Source organism: Protomyctophum parallelum (assembly GCF_964188405.1).
Source record: "Protomyctophum parallelum genome assembly, chromosome: 1".
In the NCBI taxonomy this organism is placed as follows: domain Eukaryota; kingdom Metazoa; phylum Chordata; class Actinopteri; order Myctophiformes; family Myctophidae; genus Protomyctophum; species Protomyctophum parallelum.
The window spans coordinates 76,907,362-76,929,701 of record NC_139697.1 but is presented as its reverse complement, the minus strand read 5'-3'; the positions used below and the strand labels follow the sequence as shown (position 1 = coordinate 76,929,701).

At 43.8% G+C, this 22,340-nt stretch overlaps 1 protein-coding gene across 1 annotated transcript in view; it reads right to left on the bottom strand.

The window, feature by feature from the left end:
• Positions 1 to 21,501, bottom strand: part of ubl3a (ubiquitin-like 3a) — a 44,848-nt gene extending 23,347 nt beyond the window's left edge. Inside the window, exon 1 of the mRNA XM_083777908.1 lies at positions 20,571 to 21,501. Coding sequence (XP_083634034.1) covers positions 20,571 to 20,594 — 24 coding nt within the window. The 5' untranslated portion in view covers positions 20,595 to 21,501. The remainder of the gene's footprint in view (positions 1 to 20,570) is intronic.
• Positions 21,502 to 22,340: the final 839 nt, after the last annotated feature.

Sequence of the window (22,340 nt, the reverse complement as noted above, 5' to 3'; positions counted from 1 at the left end):
GCTCACTGGTTCCCAAACACTGGGACACACATTTTTATGGGTCCCTTTTATTTATTGTTACCTACATTTTGTTTTTAATTATTATTATTTCAAAAGGAATGAAGGAATGAAAAAAAGAGATTCCATAGAATTAGTGAAAATAGTCAATCTACAAGATCACAACGCGTCGCTTCGCGTCACATGTGAGCACTAGTTTGGGTCCCGGGGAGGTATTACATTTCTCTTGGGCTAAAAAGGTTGGGAACCACTGCTGTAGATGGGGTAAAAAGCTACGCGGGCCATCCATGTCACTGTCACTGGTCTTCAGGACGGACACACAAGAGTGCTTTTTGCCTATCTGTTGTGGGCTATGTCAGTTGTCAGTATAGGATTTTAAAAGATTTTCAAGATCCTTCTTGCCGTGCGAGTATAAATCAAGATGTAAAGCAGTTAAAGGGAGTCGAACACAGGAAGGAAAGTTAATGACATTATGAGACATGAGACATGAAACGGGAGGAAATGAGGAAACGCGTGTGCGAGTGCGCGCGCGTGAGGAATCCATGAAGCACGTGAGGCCTAGAAGGAAGGGAGAAGCGAGTGTCATTTTAATATTTCCACTGGTTTTTGCTCCGACGGGGCCTTCCCGGGTCTGCGAGTGTCGGCCATCTGTAAGAGTTTAAGGAGCGAGGACACTCTGTGCTTTCCACATCACAATACCGCGCTCTGTCAGGGGAACCTCCTTTACAATCCAACGCCATTACAGAGGAGTTGGATAAAGAACGTGCGTGCGCAGAGGGTCATGCCAAAAGACGGAACAGGAATGAAAAAGGACGGCAAGAAAGAATGAAAGCGAGCGAGGAAGAATGGTGCAACATACAGTATCTACATTTACTTAATTATTGTACTGTAAAAGGTATTTGTACTTTACTTGAGTATTTCCAATTTCTTACTTCTACCTATTCTTCTCTGCGGCAAATCCTTACTCCACTACAATTATTTGAAAACTTTAGTTACTGGTTACTTTGTAGATTTATAATATTATTACAAAACGCACTAACCACTTCAGCACTGTATACCGGCATATTTCGGCTATTTTCAAATGATTTTTTATTATAAGTATATTTTGATGCCAATACTTTTACTCAAGTAGTACTAAAGTATTTCTATGTTGCAGTATTGATACTTCTACTTAGGTAAAAAGGTGAGTACTTTTTCCACCACTGCAAATGGATAAATGACCACTGGGGAAGGGGAGGACAGCACTGGCAGTGCAGCACAGGTGTGGCTGAAGCTGACGATGATGAGGACAGAGGAAGTCCCGCCCCCTTTCATGACGACGCCAGGCCCAGGAAATAATTCCCAATGCATTTTTCCCATAGACATTTCAAAAAGTATTTATTTAAAGACCTTTTAAGTGTCGTACAAAGCCAACTCGAGTCGTGACAAATCATGACATTAAACACAATATTTTGGACCAAACAAATAATTACAAAGAAGAAAAACAAGGGAAAAAAAGTGTTGTAACCTACCAGTCGTTAAATAAATACTTTTTGAAATGTCTATGAGGAAAATGAACGACAGACAGACAGACAGACAGACAGACAGACAGACAGACAGACAGACAGACAGACAGACAGACAGACAGAAAATAACTTTTATGCTTGGCGTTTAACCACTCCTTTTCTGGGGGGAACATTCACCAACTTCCACCAAACCACAGGTCTCCACCAGGATAGGAATGTAGGACATTGCAGCTTGCCTTCATCTGGTGGTTGGATAAAAGGGCAACAAAAGTAAACTAGGGAGTTGGCATACAAAGTTATCCACAGATCCGTGCAGTTAGAGGTAAAAACACTTTTCGGCCAATTATAGCGCCACCTTGAGGCTGAGTTGAAATTGTTCATGTGGCATTTCTTCCTCGGCCTAGTGGGAATGTGCGTGCACAATTTCACGGAAATCACGCGATGTGTTCATGATTTGCAGCATTTTGTTTGAAACTGAGCACTCCTGTGAACTTTGGAAGCCAATCTTAACCAATCAGGATGGAGTCTGAGAAATCTGAAAGACCCGTTTCGTTGAATGGCTCTAGAGAGACTGTGTACCAATTTGCGCGATGTTTGGACAAAATCTGTAGGTGTACTGTGCAAAAACCTGTTTTTGCACAAAGCGGCCTCCTGGTGGCGCTATAACAGGCCGTTCTGGAAAGTTTGGGGCAGAGGTTCATCGTTGGCATCCAGGAAGTGTGTGTGCAAAATTTGGCATCGACCGGGTTAACGGTGGCCGAGATTAGCTGCTCACGGACACACGGACGGACGGACACACACACACACACGGACGGACGGACGGAGTGCAAAACATACTCTCCCCCCCATGCCTTCGGCCTGGTGGAGACAAAAATAGCAGATCTACAAGCTCACACCCACGTTGTGAGCTTGTAGATCTGCTATTTTGGGTGAAGAGACTTGGTGGACTGTACTCTGAAAAAGAACGACGAGAAGACAGGGAAGAGAAACGCAAAATTGTATTTTAACCTTTTGGTCATCAAACAACTGCATGGCATTGTGCATGCGTACGCACGCACGCACACAGCCTCCTGGGCGTTTGCTGAGACTCCTGTCATTGAAGCTGTGGAGCGGGACATGGAATTGCTCTCGTATGAGTTGATCGACTTTATTCTCCCGTCCCTCGTTATAGCGTCTAGACTCTCTGTCCATCCCAAGCTAGTGAATGACAGACAGGAGAGGTGATGGGAAATGTAGGTGGCACAGTGTCACGTACAGAGCCAAACCCAACGTTTATCCATTTGTAACAGCAGCAGTGCTGCAACAATAACATACCGTAGGGCCTAAATGGAACAGCTCTATGGCTCTATGAAACTGCGGTCTTCTTTCTGTTGATATAAAAGTAACTGCTGAGTGGTATCTTTGTGTATAATTGCTGTAATCCTAGCCACCGAAATGGTCTCTTTAGCCCTGTGTGTAGGTGTCATGGGCCTGATTTAACAAAGCATCTGGAATGGGAGGCACCCACTTGGGAACTCCAATTACTCACACAGCCAGCCACACTCGCCCGCTTGCATTTTGTCTAACTTGCACAGCAGATTTTAAAGGGCCATACTGGCCGTCTGTTATGTTTAGCCCACGGAGTACAACTGCTGCAAATGCTTTTCACTGTGGATACTGGATAGATTGCATATTCCTTTTTACTCACTGATTGTATTACTGTCCATATTTACTATAACACTAGTACCCACACACTAGTGGTAATAAAGATTGTTTATGTATACGGTACTTATATACATCCATTTAAATGATATTACATTTATGCACGTTTCTATTCATTCCGGTTAATAGCTTGTGCAACATGCATATCCCGAGTAGTCCAAGTGTGGAGTGTGAAGCAAGGACCCTGAAACTCCTGTGGTTTTTTACTAAACTATTCCTAATCCGTATAATTTGTCCTAACGTTACTGTTTACTTGTTTCACAATTATGTTAGTTTAATCCTTAGTCTTTCATATCTGTGAGTACAACTCAAGTAATACTTGGCATTACGAATACTGGCAAGCATTTCCCAAAGCATACCGTGCACAGTCTGTTTGATTTCTGAGGAAGACATTGCATTCCATTCATCTCTGTATGGTATGAAAATATACATGCAGAGACTTGAAACTTGCTTGAGATTGGTAATCCAATACAGGTAACTTTTCATGGCACCTTCATTTTTGTCAAAGTATAGCCACCTGAACTAGTCTGTGGAGAAGATATTTATTTAGTTCAAGGTTTCTTTATTGCTATATTGTGTATGGGCACATAATAGTAGGCTACGTTTATATTTGCATTTACGAATGAAATAAAAATGTCCATGCCTTTTTAACCAATGGTCTTTGATTACGATACTTCTGGCACTATCCACTTTCAACATGCCGTTCATATCATGGGCGGAGCTTGAGGGGGTTCAGGGGGTGCACTGCACCCCCTGGCAAAAAAAAAGAAAAGAAAAAAAGGTGTTTTCTTTTTTTCTTTTTTTTAAACTTAACTTCTGGCTTCTGACTGTAGTTTGTAATCATCTCTCTTATCATGATATGATGACTCGCTGTATGGCTGTAGTGCATGTGTGTATGTGTGTGAGCTGCTGTACTACCTAAATAACTCATTTTTAGGGGTTAGGGCATTGTAAAAATGCTAAAATAACGCGTGCGCGCGGGTGTCGTTGGCCAAGCAGTCGCACCCCCAGGCGTCAAGTTCAAGCTCCGCATATGGTTCGTATTGTGGGCATAATAGGCGAAAATGTTATATTCTGATAATTGAATAGCAAACATAGCAGATCTACAAGCTCACAACACGCCGCAATGCAAGTTAACACATTGTGAGCTTGCATTGTGGCTATATTCCTGCGACACCTTCGTATGATGAAGTATAAACTAGGGCAGTGGTTCTCAGAGTGGGTTCCACGGGGTCGCCAGCAAACGTAAAATACAGCGTCACAATCATGTTAACCCCTTTATCCATTTATCTGTTGGATATTCAAAAATAGCAAATATACAAGCTTGTACATCTGCTATTTTTGAATTTCTTTGACATTTGCAAAATATTGATTTCTTTCTTCTGTTCTCGGGGTCCTTGGCACAAAACAAAACAAATACACATATTGATTTGGTGATCGTGGAGTTGGAAAAAGACTTGAGAACCACAGAACTATAGGGCTTAAGTGGTTAAAGTGCAGGTAAGAAAATAAATAAGCATAACATGCAGGCAATAATATAACTACATAATAACTGCATAAGTGCATAACTACAGAGCAAAGTCCTGAGAGTTCATTTGACTGTGAGAGTTAAAGCAACAGTCAGAAGCATAAAGGGCAACATGCGTGTCAGGGATCAGATGGTGTTGTGGTGAGAAGGACGGGACCACACAGCGTGAGGAGGATGATGGTGATGACAGGACCTTCTGCCCCCCCCCTCTCTTCTCTCTTCCTCCTACCCCTTCCTGAATCCATTTCCTTTGAAGCCTCTCTCTCTCTCTCTCTCTCTCTCTCTCTCTCTCTGCTTCACAGGGCATCGAACCCACCGTTTCCCAAACAGTGGGGTCAGGAACCATTTGTGGGTCTCTTTCTTTTTTTGGTTTTCCTACATTTAGTTTTTAATTATTATTCATTTAAAAAAGAATATTCCCCCCCAAAAAAGCAAGACATTTCATGGATTAAAAAAACGAAATCCAATGATTGGCTATTTTCACATGTTTGGGGTTCCCGGGGAGACATGTTTGGGAACCTGGCTGTTCTATTCCATACCTCCCCCTCCACATGTTTTCTTGACCCCCTGCTGAGCGAAACCCCTCGAGTCGAGTCAAACCCCCTCCCCCTGCGTCCCCACCACAGAGAGAACAACATGCTGTGTGGTGACCTCTGACACGCACGAACACACGCACAGCTCTTCTCTACCCCAGGTGGTCTCCGCAGTCAGGATTAGCGCAACCTCCAGGCTTTCAGATAATCTATATCAACACGACCTTTTCTGTGTACGAAAACATCCACTAATGAGCATCAATTATTTATTTCATTTTAGCTTTTCTTTTTTTTTGCAAATTCAAATAAAACAATGAAATGGCCTCTTGAGAAAAAGACACAGAGCAGCGCCTCTTCCGTGTGCGATCTGTAGCTATGTCTAGGTCTGCAGTTTCAGCAACGAACATACAGGTACATACATAACATAATACAGTACAGGCATACATAACAGTACAGGCATACATAACAGTACACACACACACACACACACACACACACACACACACACACACACACACACACACAAACCCTGTTCTAGATGGCTATCCCCTCAATTGGCACCATGCACAGTGCAAAAACCTTTGAACTCTGATATTTTCTACTAGTAGAAATGAATGCCTACTCCTATCCGGTCCTCTGAATGGGTAGAGAGGACGTCTGGGAAATACAAGGTGCCCCCCCCCCCCCCCCCCCCACACACACACACCCCCAGCCCCGGGACCAGGTCTTTATGTCCCAGAGCAAGACACTTAACCTCTCTAACTGCTCCCCGGGCGCTGTATTAAATAATAGCACTCACTGTTCCTGCTATAGCATGGATATGGAAATGCAGAGGACAAACCTCACTATGTGCAAATGTGCAGTGACAAAAATACCCCAGAGGTAGTGGGGACCATTATTATGATATCATATCTGCAGTTGGTAGGCATTCTAATCTAGGCAACTAGCTTCTTGCAAAGATGCAGCCAAACATTCTAACCCCTATTACACAGGTTATTTAGGGTTGCAAAGCCCAGGTTGAAAAAAATGTTTGCTCTATGAATTGAGAAACGTCTGTGACCCCTGGGCTTGTCAAATAATATGTCGATCTATGGACAAACAAACATCCATAAACATTTCACATTTCTTTAGCGGAGCCTTTTCGAGCAGCAGTGGCAGAGAACACCCTTTAGCTTTCCCTGAATTACTGCTGAGGCTGCTGGAATTCTACAGAAGAGAATATTACATAATACATGAGGCTGAAAAATGGAAGAATGGAAGATAGACGGAATGGATGGTAGACATGTTCACTACAGTGCATTCTGTGTGTATGTGTGTGCCCTTTCAGGACAGTGTCACCCTGCAGTCACAATCCATGTGATGCTGTGTGTACAACAGTCAGAGAGAGAGAGAGAGAGAGAGAAGGAGAGAGCTAGCAATCTGAAATGCCCTCTGCACTGGAATTTACCAGATGGCATTACACAGAAACAACCTGGGGGTTTATGAGCGTGCATGGGCACGGGCGCACACACGCACACGCACACACACACACGCACACACACACACACACACACACACACACACACACACACACACACACACACACACACACACACGCACGCACGCACGCACGCACGCACGCACGCGCGCGCGCGCACGCACGCTCTCTCTCTCTCTCTCTCTCTCTCTCTCTCTCTCTCTCTCTCTCTCTCTCTCTCTCTCTCTCTCTCTCTCTCTCTCTCTCTCTCTCTCTCTCTCTCTCTCTCTCTCTCCATTATCAAAATGCTGCAGTAGACCTACTTAAAAATAGACCCGTTAATTTCCTGGATTGTTCCAATGACTGTCACTCACACCCTCTCTATTCTATGATATAGTATCCCATCCACACATACAGCACATTTACTTACAGCCAATGATGTCTATAACTATTCAGTTGTCCATGCTGGCAAATTGGCCTCGACAATCTAATAAGGAGCAAATACTGCCCTTTCTTTTCATTATTAGTCTTGGTGCATCTGCACTTCATTAGCACTTAAGCCGTATATACTTTGTCGTACGACAAATACCCAAAAATAGACTATCTACATTCTGCAAGCTCACAGTGTCACACTCAACTTGTAGATCTGTTGCTTTGGAAATCGTCACTGTGTCGGGTGGAAACCCTCATATGACTTTCAGATTCAAAAAAAAAATAGCAAAAGTACCAGATCTACAAGCTCAAAAGGCACTCGCTTCGCAACCGTGCTTTGAGCTTGCCGGAGCTGCTACTTTTTTTTTTATAAACTCTTATTTTACAGTTTTTCATATGACACATGTACACAAAATACCATACAAACATACAGAGCTGCTACTTTTGATGCGTTTGTGTGTGCAGTTTGAATATGGAGATAGGTGTTTCCGACCCGACCACAACGACATATACTTTTTAAACATTTGCCAAACATAGGGACGTGAGGGTGAACCAGTGGTTAATTAGTCATGCTACACGTTAGATGCATGGGAACGGAGGCAGATGCCATGCATCACATTGTGGATCAGTGCCGCTGGGGCTGCAGGAACTCAGAACACACACGGCAGGGCAGGCAGGCAGCCTGCTGAGTCTCCAGATGCCCCACCCTGCCACCCCCAGCGGCTTTGGGACATTCTCTGCAAAGCAGCAGGGCTCACCTTTCTTTCTCTCAAACAAGAGACACACACAACCAACCACACGCGTCTCCCTCGCTCTCAATTCAGGACACTCCACCGCATCTTCTGCCAAATAACGTTTCGTTCCAAAGCATCCACACTTTAAACACTCCTTCAAACACTTTCACCTGCGTTGCTTATTTTGGGGGCATTTCGTTGTAGGCAACAACAAAAAACGTTCAAAGACATTCGAAGCCGCCGTACGACAAAGGTTAAGCGGTTAGGTACCATACAGAGTGTTGATAGCAAAAACTGCCCACAAAATGTGGAACTGTTTTAGAGGTACATACTGGACCCATTCCACATTTTATAAACACGGAATGAAAAACATGCGCTAATGACTTCTTGGTAATTGACATCTTGTGTCTTGGGATGAAACATATTAAATATACTGTAGTGCAGGAATAGAGACCTGTGAGTCACTGAGTCAACTATGGTGGTAACATAGTAGTAACTGAGGATAGTACAATTGCTACTAGAACGCAAAAGTAGAGATTAGTATATATATACACAAATTCTCTACTTTTTGCGTTATATATACACACTGCGTTAATATATATTGCACACACACACACACACACACACACACACACACACACACACACACACACACACACACACACACACACACACACACACACACACACACACACACACACACACACACACACACACACACACACACACACACACACAGTTCTGTGTCAGAAGGCTGTGGCTGAACCTGAATTTACATCACAGTTGCAGACAATCTTCCTCCCTGTATTAAAAAGAAGAAGAAAAAGCTCCAGCTAAAGACACTTGGGCAGGTTTGTTTGTACACCGCAGTAGGAGGATTAAGTACCACTTGGTGAATTTCCATCAACTGGTTACAGATGTGAGCAGCTGGTTGCGTTTTGTGTTAACAAAGTGTTGTCTTTGAATGAGGTAACAAGAAAACAATGTCTGCCTCGATAGGGGAGAAGATCAGCTTCAACTAATTACACAAGCAACAACAGGAAGGAATGGAGCCGGGGGGAAGAAGGCAGAGGAGAGGCTGGGGACCCAATCAGGATCTATCGCAAACATCTTCCCATGCCAAAGCCAGCGAGAAAGTATGCCCCGATGACGTAAGGGACGGAGACATAAAGGCATAGTTGAGGGTTATCCCCAAGGAGACGGAATGCGAGGCGGCAATATTTATAGCACTTGAATCGACGGTATCACAACAGTGTGTTGAAACAAGTTGTTTCATTGTGTATCCCCCGGGGAGGTTCACCCGGGAGGGGCCAGGAGTACAGGGGCAACCGGAGTGGGTTGCTCCACAGAACACAAGAAAAGTGCCAGTTTTAACAACTACAGTAATGCATTGTCAGTTAGCAGGAGCTAACCTGACACTACCATTATCTACATAAAACCTGCTTGTCCGCTATATTTTTGTGGACTGACTTGTGATATCACTTTAACCTGGCATCCCTATTTTTGGAATGGTATTCAAAATTGCCTATGTGTGTGTGTGCGTGCGTGCATGCGTGTGTGTGTGTGTAAATTATATACACCATGTGTTGCACAGCAAAATGCTGTCAGGCTTTAAAGGTTACATTTATTTAGGTAGATTCGGTTTGGTTGATGACATTTATTCCAACGACTCTTGGGTGGGGGGGTAATAAATCTGCGGCTCTATTTATGACATGCACCATTCTCCTCTGTGCAAGGTGATCTCCTGCAGCTGGAGGAGCCGCGGGGAAGGGCCTGCCACTCTCCTTGAGATTCAGCAAAACATGAACCTGATCAAAACACTGTCCTCCCGAGGTCCAGCGCTTCATTAATGCTCACCCATTTAAATAGGTGGTCTCTCACACGCACGTGCACACACACACACACACACACACACACACACACACACACACACACACACACGTGTACTGTGGCTATTCATATTAGTCTCATTTGTAGAATCCAGTGCATGATGGCAAATTTGTGCAAGACTACATGAAGGCCAGCTCTAACCCGTCTCCAGCTCTCTTTCACTCGCGCATGTATGTACGTACGCACGCACGCTCGCAGACTTCGCGCACGCAGGCACACGCATGCGTGTGCAAACACACGCGCACACACACAGGCCAGAGGGCTGTCTTGTCTCTGAGCTTCATCTTTTAACTTGCCGGTGGCCTACTCTCTCTCTCTCTATCTATCTCTCTCATAATCTTTGCCTCCAAGCTACACCGGATCCATGTTCAATAAAGCAATGCCTCTGGAACAGCGATGTAGGCCAGAGCAACTGTCTTCTTCATATTCTACTGCAGCCAATTGTAATTGCTCCCTGTCAACGGAAACGTGCTGCATGATGACATAGATCGATTTTCTTGAATACAAATGTGTATTACTCATCTTAAACATCATCAGCACACTTCATCAGCACGCTAAAATATGTATCTAAAAACATTATAGATTAGAAATAAGCCACGTAGTAGCAAAGCAAACATGCAGAGCTGGCCGTCTCTCACTTGCAACAGGATCTCAATCACTGCACCCGTGTGCAGCAGAGCTAATGTACTAACGTCCCATAGCCTGAAGGGATGGGGTGCTCTGATTGGTTCAGAAACGTGCAGGCTTCTTTTTCAGACTACTTAATTAATAATAAAATGACCAAAAAAGCCATTGCAGTCTGACTTTAAGGCAATCACACAGCGTGACATTTTGTTTGCACATATAACTTGAATCATGTTCATCTGGAAACAATGCTCATTCTACACACTGTGATGATAAGCATAGAAACACCCTGCTCACGATCATAGAACTACACATATTATTCACATGATCCGGGAGCTTCCCGGTAGTACATGATCTTCTAGTGTTGCCCACAGAGCATCTCTACTGGAACAAATAAAGAGTTGCTCCAGGGCACTTCCGCAGTTACTGAGGAGAGGGAAGAGCATAATTCTAACTGCAGTCAAGACAAAGCCTCTATTTCTCCCCCTTCTCAAGGAGGCTATACGGCCACCCCACAAATATCAAAATCTTAGTCAACAAAATGAACACTGCACTGCCTGGCCTTGACCGGTGTCGACTGTAGACAGAGACTTACATGATTGTGAATGAGGACCGGAGGCCCTGAACGGTGAACGCTGGCTGATCCCACTGTTGACATGCAGCTGATCAGCCGTGACCCTTGGCTGACTGTTATTGTGGCTGCTGCACACAGCTCTCTCTCTCTCTCTCAGTCTGGGACCCCGCGAGACTCAATCTGACCCTGTTAATGGACAACTCCAGACTAAATAACATGTGAGCGACCTTACAAAGAAAGTGACCCCAAATCACCTAAACAAACACATTTGCAAGTCATCTTGATTGACTGACTTTTTTTTTTTTTTTTTTTTTGCCTAAACATAATTATAGGTACAGTTATATCCCAGACTTCCCAGTAGCCTCGGCCCCAGCCTTGCTCATCTGCGAAGAGAAAAGCCTGGTCACAAACAACCTAAGGCAGAGAGTGTATATCGCCGGAAGTGTCGGGCCAGAACATCCGTCAGATGTATTTCCCCTGGGTACGATGTTTCTCAACCAATCATAACACATGTTTCATTCACGGAGAATGTAAACAGATTTGTCAAGCGTCAAAGTAATTTCCTTGAGCGGTAGTTCCGCCCAAATCCCGCTACTTCCGACAAATTCCAGCAATGCACTCAACAGCGTAGGTCTTGCCCAGCGTGATATCCCAGAGGGCAACACGATTAAAGTGATGAATGTGCATGAAATGTCAATATAATGCACTTAAATACTCAGAACAGAACAGTACAAAATATCAGCCAGACATTGATAATTGGCAGTCTAGGACAGTGGTTTCCAAATGTTAAACAAGTTAAACAAGACCCAATAGAGAAATTAGACGCAGACCCAAACTAGTGAAAATAGCAATCTACAACCTCTGCGCTGTGTTGTGAGCTTGTAGATCTGCTATTTTCAGTACTTCTTGAACCTTTTTTTAAATTGTTATTTATTTTTTCATAGCATACTTTTTAAAAACATGGGAATTGTTTTTAATTTAATTTTATACCTTTTGAAATAATAAAAATATTTTTTTTAATGTAGGAAACGGAAAAAAGGACCATAAGAATTGGCCCTTTGCAAGACTTCTGTAATCATAAACTACTAACTAAAAGGTATCACAGCTCAGTCTTGGGATCATGTAAAATAGATTGACACTGAAGGAATGTGCTCAAAAGAAACGCATCAGCGTTTCTTACTTTAAGAACATGTTGTATGCTCAGTGCTCAGTGGTGGGGGGTGGGGGGAGTGGAGACAGACCAGCTCAATAAAGAAGCCATTCAGCTGTGCTGGAAACAATTTGCAACCGAGGAACACGTTTATATTAAAGCTACTGTGTGCTAGCATAGTGCGTGTCTCTCTCTGTGTGTGTGTGTGTGTGTGTGTGTGTGTGTGTGTGTGTGTGTGTGTGTGTGTGTGTGTGTGTGTGTGTGTGCACATGTTCACTAGTACGCGACAGCATAGAATACCTCTTCAAATATTACATTTTGTGGAAGACTGTTATTGCAATTTGCAAAGTAATTGAAAAAATAAAATCTGCCCGGATATTCATCAAGGGCTGCATGCCCACACCAAGCACCATAACTCTAATAACTATACCTATGTCTATATTGTTCACCGCTGGTCGCTGTTATAGTTGTTGTGCTTGGTGTGGGATGGCCCTCCAGTCGAACAGATAGTAAGCACAGAATTAAAGAACTCCAGACTAAATAACATATAGGCTCATTTTCCTACTTTATATTCATCCCAAAATTGACTTGCCATGGGGTCTATCCAGTTTCCCCCAGCAGACCCCAGCAGCCCTCATAGAGTGGAGCCCATAATATATTTGTTGCAGTCAAAAGTGATTTTCTTTTTTCATGAATGTGTTATTAGTTGTCATTACAAACACATCCATGCCTTATTGCCTTGGTTGTCCCACACAAGCCAGCGTAGTCTAGTAAATCATGTTTTGGGGTGAACGTCTTTTCCGGGACTTGACATAACACATAACAGCATAACATCTGTTTAGCAGACTGTGGTGGCTTGTGTGGGACAACCAAGGCATGGATGCATGTAACACATTGATGGAAATAAATAAAGTAAAGTAAAGTAAAGTTTGACTTTTGAACACAACTAACAGCATAAAAGCGATATGCTTATGCTCCGCTCTATGGTACTGTATGAGGTCTCAGGGTATCAGGGGCAATTCTACAAAATAGGCCCCATGGCAAGTCATTTGGGGATCACTATAAGTAGGACAATGAGCCTATTTAATTCTTGTGTGTCAAAAACTTTCATAATTCAGTCATATCACAAATCGATAGACGTCTCGCTCCTACTGTAGCTGTCACATTGCACATGATCTCTCAAGAACAGCTTCCGAGTTGCGCAATAGCAAATCTGTGGCCAGGTATTATTATTATTATATATAAGGGGTATTCAGAACGTGTATACATACATTGTTGTTAGTAGGAATAAAAACATAGGCGCCCCACTGGAAGAGGGCTGGGGGAGGGGGAGGGGGACCTACCGGGCCTGTTATCCATGTTCTATTGGCCGGCGCCCCCAGAGGAAAATTCAGAAATGATGTGGATGAGCCTTTGCTTTGCCTTCCCCAAACAATATCTGGCATTTTTTCCTGTGGGGCTTAACTGATAGTTTCTACTTTCTACTGTAGCCGTCTCTCAAGTCAGCGTGTTTCACTCTACAGCGTTTTCACTCTGAAGGAAGCATGGGGCACAAAATGGCACTGTGCCGAGAACAGTGGCACAATTCCACTCCATGCGAACAATGGTCTTTTGACTTGATTCTAGTCTGTATTGTGTTCTAGTGTGAAGCCAGTAAGAAATCTGGGTGTTGTTTTGTTGTCAATGTTGTGACGTTGGCTAAGCACACAGCAACACGGCACAGTTAACAGGAAGAACAGGTTGGGGCATTTGTTGGTTGGTTCTTTTCATTTACATACAGGTTCACACATACATATAATGCAGGCTGAGGCAGCACACAATGTACTACACGAGCGTTTGTGTTCAAACATAATAAATCATTAACCCCCAGGTTAATTACTTTAGAAATAAACCCCATGTTTTCCCTGTGAGCGTGTAGATCTATTTTCATAAATGTTTGGCACTGAATAGGGACGCTATAGAGTTCAATAGAGTTCAATATGATAGCTACTAAGAGAGCATCAGCTTTGAAGGCATTACTCACACCGACCATTTACTTACCCTATTAGCCTGAATATTAGACTACGTTCTTTTCCAATGGAAACATCCTAAAAAACAGGGTAGTATTATAATCGGGGACGAGACTATTTGACATTCAATGTTCTTTTTCCGCAAATGAGTCTTGAAAAATGGGGGTCGTCTTATAATCAGAATCGTCTTATATTCGGAACAATACGATATTTCATATTCTATACTTGGCCTGTGCAGTTATTACACAGGGCATAAACGTTAAATACGTGTTAGTAAATCCACACCTTCACCCAGATAGACAGGCAGTGAATGAGCAGGTGGTGACTCACCCTCATTGTGACATCAACAGAACAGATTGCTGATTGTTTGTTACAGGGATCAAACCTGTGGCTTTCCAATGACGGGGCGGTCTCTCTAACCACCCACTCCAAAAGCTGTCAATAGTCAAACTACATCTTATTATTGGCTCTGTTGGCTCACAAAATCATAGATCAAGGGTCTTCAGGGTAATACTGGTAAATATTAATTATTGTTGGGACTGATCCGACAATCAGTGCATGTAACGTGGAGGCATGGCCGTCATTGTGGTGTCATATGTCATATTCTGTTTCTTGACCTGTACATCTCTCTCTGTCCACTATTTACTGGTCTTACATAGACCATAATAACACTTAGCGGAAGTAGTGACCGGTTTAGCGCTAACCCCACTTGTCATTATAAAAGTGCCCACAAACTCCTTTAATTCCTTTACAATAACATATTTTCCAGTCCTGTCAGGCCTACCTGTTACTGAAGAATCCAATGTGTTCATCGCGCAATGAACAACACCATCCAATGTATTGTTAATTAAATACACACTAAACTGGAAACTTCTATGGAGAGTGGAGACTACTATTGCAAGGCAATGAAGGACAATTGTGAACTCTTATTATATTGTTTCATTGATTAGTGTCATAAAGTTGTTCCATACTGTACACATTTTACTGTATATATCTTTTTAGCATGGAAGTGTATATTTGTACGGACCCTGATGTAAACAAGTGCTTTTTAAGTGGTTTTATCCCTGTGGCAGTTTTTGTATTGACCTGTACTTTCATTGAAATGTACCCATTCTACAAATACCGTGAATACAATTTTCAATGAGAAATGAGAACATGTCAAGTGCACAGCAAGAGACTGGGGGGTGAAAATAAATATTATGGCGTATAGCACATGCAAAGACACATGCATGCATAAACACACACACACGCAAAAATGCAATAATACACACAACTATGCATACAGAGAGTTACATAAGCAATCGATGCATTAGAGTGGGCCTAATTCAGCTTTCCCCCATGGCATCACAGAGATGTATCAATATCACCCCTCTGAGGACTGCTTCAACAGGACAATGACAATGGTTCATTCAAACAGTCCAGCAGTGGTCATTGGTCAATACCCATTCTGCAACACTCGCAATCTTTGTTTCGCACAGAGGGACAGCATGCTCTCACAGAGCACGTTACAGGCTACAGGGCATTCTAGCCGCCGACATTTCGATCTTTTGCGACCGCCGTCGATTCAGTTTCCAACTTTCCATTCAATTATCTCAACATGTACTTTGGAAAGTACTAGACCTACCTCTTGATGTCACTAAATTATGCCTACAATGCATTCCACTTACTTGCCTTATGCCTGAGGGTGAGCTCCATATATGGAGATCTAAGGGTGGCAGCGGGGGCAGTGTCTTGAATGTACAGGGTTTGATGAGGACCCAGGTAGGGCTGGGCTTTCATTTTCGGGCCTGTTGAGAACTCTAGTTTTCGCCGGGTGCACAAATAACTTTGGGGCAGGCTCGTCTAGAGTTTAAATGGACAGGTATCAGTCAAAAGGGAGACATCGAAGAGGAAGGATGGATGGGGAAGGATCAACATATGGAATGTCAGAACAGGTTATGACATATCCATATATGCAGATCTATGGGTTTGAGGTTTGAGGTCAGATGTAGAGTTGCTGGCCAATATTGATGACATCAGGGATCTCTATATATGGGCTTAACTGCGACAGCAGGTCACATTTACTTTGGGCAAGATTGATGACATCAGGGATCTCCATATATGGACTTAACTGCGACAGCAGGTCGTATTTAATATGACATCAATTAATATCCATCCCTGATGATGTCACGTGATGTCACGATGACCTGGGCACCATATATGGGGGCTGATGTCACGTGATGATACCGATCATGCCTATTTCATCTCGTTTTGAGCCATAATGCAAATAAAGTCGGCGTGAATGCGTGCACACAGGGATTTTATTTTGCCCGTTTTTATGTGGACGCTAGCGGTCGTTAGCTTTTGATTATGTACTCATTTTGCTGGGGACCCCAAACCCTGTGTGTGTGTGATCAGATCATGCAGCCTAATCGCTTGATCCTTTTTTAGCTTGATTTCGTAGACCTGCCCGCTTGTTTCTCTCACGCAATCTGTCAACACTGAACCTGGGGCCGTGCATGTACACATGTGACAGTGTCACAGTCGATAAATCAGTTCCTGTGACCGACCGGTCGAATGATGTAATCTTGTTCTGTGACTCAGACACATGACGCTGGTGCCAAACGCACATTCATCATCAGTGGCACACTTCACCCGACTGGCAACGGTCAATCGTGATCCGCTTGTCCTTTTCTCTCAGTCTCCCTCCCTCCCTTGTCTGTCTCCATCCATTTATCTCTCTACAGTCTACACCCAGAATAGACAACATTTCATCTCAAGTTCTCAACCCCCATCCCACCCACTTACTATCCCACCCCTGCATGCTACGAGTGACTGCATCTCTCTCCTCTGTAACTATGTAGGCATAGCGGGACCCATTCTTCTGTTTTCTTTTCTGACACATGGACCCCCCCTCACCTCTGACCCTGGCCTTTCACCCCTTCCCGTGGTTCTATGTGTGTGGTGGTGAGCTGAGCCTAGCCCTTTGACAACTAGTAGACAACATGTCTAAATGCTTTAAACACACAAGCACAGCAATAGAACGGTAATTAAGTTTCAACTGCATATCGCAAAACAAAAAAAAGGGACTTTTAGAGCTCAATTATTTGTGTTACTTAGTTAGTTAGTACATAAAATGGCATGTACTGCATGTATATTCAGTGAGGAGGATGACTCAGGATATGGCTCTGACTTCTGCAGACTGCATCCTCATTCTAACTGCACCATGATATGAGGCAGCCGTTTTCAAAAGGAATACATCTTCTTCATCACATATTACATAATCGTAGACAAAGGCTAAGTAATCAATAATACACAGCTAGGCTGGCTATCACCTGTGCTTCAACAGTTTAAAGGATTCTCCATAACAACCCCTTGTCTTATGCAGATAAATATAGCCCTGCTGAATGGGGGTCGTGATTGCTACCTCCCACGCAAATTAACACATACTCTGCAGTAAGATGAGGTGTTTCAATACTACCCACAGTCAGTCTCAGTGTAAATATGAAAAGCTTGCATAATACCTGTAATAGATGCACGTAATGAAGACATAAGAAGTAATTAAGCTGTGTCACTCAGAAATGCAGGATATCTGCTTGTTACACGTAAAGTCATACTCCAAATAGATCTCAGCTTTGTCCACCTCAACATCACACACACACACACTTCCTGAGAACCCAGTCTTTGTGCATTAAGTATATACGTTCATGTGCATTTGTATGTACTGTATGTGTGAGTCTGCATTGTGTGCAAGCATGTGTGTGTGTGAGAGCGAGAAGAGACACAGTGATACATTTGTATTCATTAGCAGGATAGGACCCTGGAGACACAGCATCTCATTTTCAAGGGGGTCCCGCTGTGAAGTGCGTGTGTGTGTGTGTGTGTGTGTGTGTGTGTGTGTGTGTGTGTGTGTGTGTGTGTGTGTGTGTGTGTGTGTGTGTGTGTGTGTGTGTGTGTGTGTATGTGTGTGTGTGCGTGCGTGCATGCGTGCTGAATGTGCCTCTTTGCAAATTGTTGGAGTGGTTGGGCTTATCAGAAACCAAGGTAATGAATTGAGATACTTTACTGAGGTACTTTATACTTCTAATGTTTTGTCTTGGCTCTTGATGACCAAACGGTACTGACTCTCTCCTTCTCTTTCAAGTCTCTCTCACTCACACACACACACACACACACACCTACATACATACATCTCCCTGCTGCCCCCACCATTATACACATATTCGGAGAGGCGGACAGACCTGGGAGCCAGGCGTCACAGTGTTGCCATGGGGACCGGATCTGACCCTGTCAGCACTTCTGAGGCCTGCCTAGAGGGAGGCAATTTGCCCTCTCAGTGCCTGCCTGCCTGCCTGCCTCCGCTGCTGCTCACCGCTCCCCCCCTCTCTCCTTCATTCACTCCTGTCCATGCTTTCTCTCTCTCTCTCTCTTTTCCCCCTTAAACTGAACAAAATCCCATCCTCCATACTTCAGAGAGAGATTCCTTATCCCCTCTCTCTCAGATTCATTCACCCACAACATTCGCACCAGCATTCCCCTACCCTCGCCTTCCTACTCTATACAACCTCTTGAAGTGTGTGTACATGGCATGCACTGTTTCAGAAAATACAGAGCGGAAAGAGACGGGTGGAGAGAGAGAGAGAGAGAAAGGAGGGAGAGATGGAGGAGAAATGCATGTCCAATGTTGAACTCAGCCATATAAATGAGTCTAGTTAAGACTAAATTTCCCCACTGGACCGGCTCATGATTAATTTATGCTCCATTGTACAACATTGTCACTTGTCACACGTCGTAAATAGCTGATATACAAGCTCACAAGGAATTGCTTCCGTGACATGCTGTGAGCTTGTAGATCAGCCATTTTTGGCACACGACACCACCACCGTATAAGATGAACAATAAATCTGGCTTTAGTGGGATGTGGCTGACTTCATGAACATGAATTAAGCCATAAGCAGAGCTCTATACGTAAATAGGCATTTGTTCTAATGATTTCTGCAGACAGGAACTTTTTTCTTCCACATCTGTGTAATCGGCTCTCTGCTGCGCTACTGCTGCATTGAATGTGCAGTAGATGAACCCCTATCCCCATTCAAACACTCCATAGGCATGGGTTTGAGTTGACGTATGCCGTATGGGGATGAGAAGTGATTTCATGGTTTCCGGGATGACAGGAGCCTCTGAAGATTATACCACCATGCAATGTTTGGACATGTTAAGATAGGGTTTCCATCACCTTTGTGAATAAAAATCACACTTGTGTGAAATGAGGGGCGCCCACTGTATTTATATCAGCCACATGACGTCTTACGTCGTGTTTAGTGCCCTAAACAAACATTAAAGTCCATAGACTTAGCTGGCAAACGATTGAAATCATAAATGCTCCAAACAAACACCGCCCCTCAAGTTTTTTGACTGACAGACGATTAGTGAAATGTTATATATGACACAAGACCTTGACTGACCAGCTCTGGTAGCCTATACTTAAGTGACATAACCTATGAACTTCCACAAAGGGCCTTTCATCACGGCTTACACTCAGAAACTCAGAATATGGGAATTTCAGTTCATGGGAGTGTCGGAAAGTGAAGGGAGATTTATCATGATGATTTCATCAGAACTAGAACGCGCTGGACTCTGGACTTCACTGGACTACCATGGGATTCAGTCCAGTCCACCCCCGTACTTCCTCGTGACATAATCTAAGCACACCATTCCAGAATGGCAACATTGGATGGCTTTGGGATCATCAACCTGTCTACTGGAGGAGGACAGACAGGTTAGGCGATCTTAGCTGTGGATGGAGTGTGATTATCCTTCATTACATAGGCGTGGTAATCAATGTTACGGAAAGCTTGCTCGGCATGACATTGCTGGGGTTAGAAACATCACACAAGCAAGCAGACGCCGTCACATGTATAGGACGAATGCAGTGTGTTTATTTTCCATGTGTTTCCGACGTCCTCTTTTAATCTGATAATCTGTGTGATCGGTGTGGTGCCTTTTAACACCGATAATAGGGAGCCTTATCAGGCTACTAAGTACAGTACAGTACACATGCACACTGTGACGACAATGTGGAATTAAATGTTAATGTAATGCAAGTAGGCTAGTTCGCTCACTGGATAAACACTGCTCCACTTTATACTGACCGCATTTTGAATTTTTGATCATCCAACTGCAATAAAACAGCAGCCCACGGTGTGTGTGTGTGTGTTACTCTCTACTCTACTGTAGGGCAGGCTACTGAGATGAAAGTGGTCATCATAAATAAAAGACATTCTCTCATCCTACGGTGTGTTTCTATAGTTTCTACAGTAGATGAAAGTGACCATATATTTGAAATATATGGTGTATATATATATATATTGAAACTGAAACACATTCTCTATCATAATCTATACGTGCGGTGTGTTGTTTTCAAAACCCTATAGATGGAAAAGTGGCCGTTCTCTCACCATATCCGCTGGGGTTCCAGTCATGGTGAAGGTAGTCCGGGTCGTCGGCGGGGCTCACGCAAGAAAGGGACGCAAATATCCCCGTCTGCCTCTGTGTGTGTCTCCCGTGCGAGCGCTCTCCTCTCGTCTCGGAACCCTGTTATTATTATTTATAACACCCACCAGTCGACGTTGAAGACAGTTACAGTGAGCTATTGAACACAAGTTGTTATTCCCTGTTGTTTTTGTTGCTGCTTTTTACTCCACAGTCAACAAAACACTGCGAGGTATTTTGGTATAGTCAGTCAGAACAGTGTAGAGAGGCTGCCTGGTACAATCCTCTGCTGTTACAATGTATCCTCTGCTGTTAACAATGTATGCACTGCTATTGCACAATAATTTCCTTGTTTCGTTTCCCATGTGAATATTATTATGTCCATTAAAAAAAAACACACACACACTGTCAACGTTCGGCCTTTAAACGGGCCCCCTCCGACCCTCAACAAATATATATATATATAATAAATATATATAAATGTTTGCCTTTTAGAAAAGGTGCCTACGCCATAGGAAAACCAAATATTGCTGGTGGCACATCCGGACACGGAGCTCTCGCTCTCTCTCTCGTTGGCTCGCTCTCTCTCTCTCTCGTCAATCCGCAAGGTTACGGTCCTGACTAAAAGCAAATACAACAGGGTTTGTACAGTAGCGTCAAAATCCGTCAGTCAACAAAATGCACTCCTCCTCCGACGGGCGAAGGTTCCGTCCGTGTTAGTCACAACAGACCGTGGCCCTTCTTCTTCTGTCCCTTCTCGACCTGTTCAGCTGTCATCCTGCTGCCTCTCAGAACATGGCGGAGGTTGGTTCACTTCACAGTCACACACAGTCAGTCAGTCAGTCGTTGGAGCAGCGCTGAGCGAGAGGAGGTGGTGCAGGCCAGGGGGAGCGCTGAGCAGACTGAGGGGGAGAGAAGCACGGTGTGGCTCGGCTCGGCTCGGAGGGGAAACGACTGCACACGCCTGCACGGCGAAGGAAGGGGCGGGGGGAGGTTCAGCACACTCAGCACAGCAAACCATCAATGGGACGATTCTTATTAATAACCAGACTAATGTAATTTATTATGCTACTTTTAGTAGCCTACTATAGGCCACGCACGCGCGCGCGCGCACACACACACACACACACACACACACACACACACACACACACACCCTCACATACCCACACACACACACACACACACTCACACAATTTGATGTATTGAAAATGGTGGGCCCTATTGTAAACAAGTGTAATATTTTATGGTGTCGTGACCATAACAGTTGTATTGAGTTGTACAGTACAACTTGTACTTGAAATGTACTGTAATTCTGAAAACTGTTAATAAATCAATCAATCAAACAAACACACTCTCTCTCTCTCTCTCTCTCTCTCTCCCCCCCCCCCCTCCTCATTGGGGTGAATTGGTGGGATGTGGTTTTAAACCTGTAACTCGTCAGAGAAAATACACTCCTGATTCACCATAGATTTTTTTACTCAGCTTCACTAGAGACAGCACAGACATGCCACCTGAGGTGGAAAGCCTGGTGATGAGATGTTAGCCACCAATAGGCCAACAGACCTCGTGACACACACACACACACACACATTCAAGCACTTACAGTAGGCCTACACAGACATACAGTACATTGAGTTACGATTGAATGCACTGTACATTTGCATGCATCTCGTAGCCTATAGTCTTGGGTGTTCCTGTCAATGAACCAGCAAGCTAAGACTGAATATCCTCTC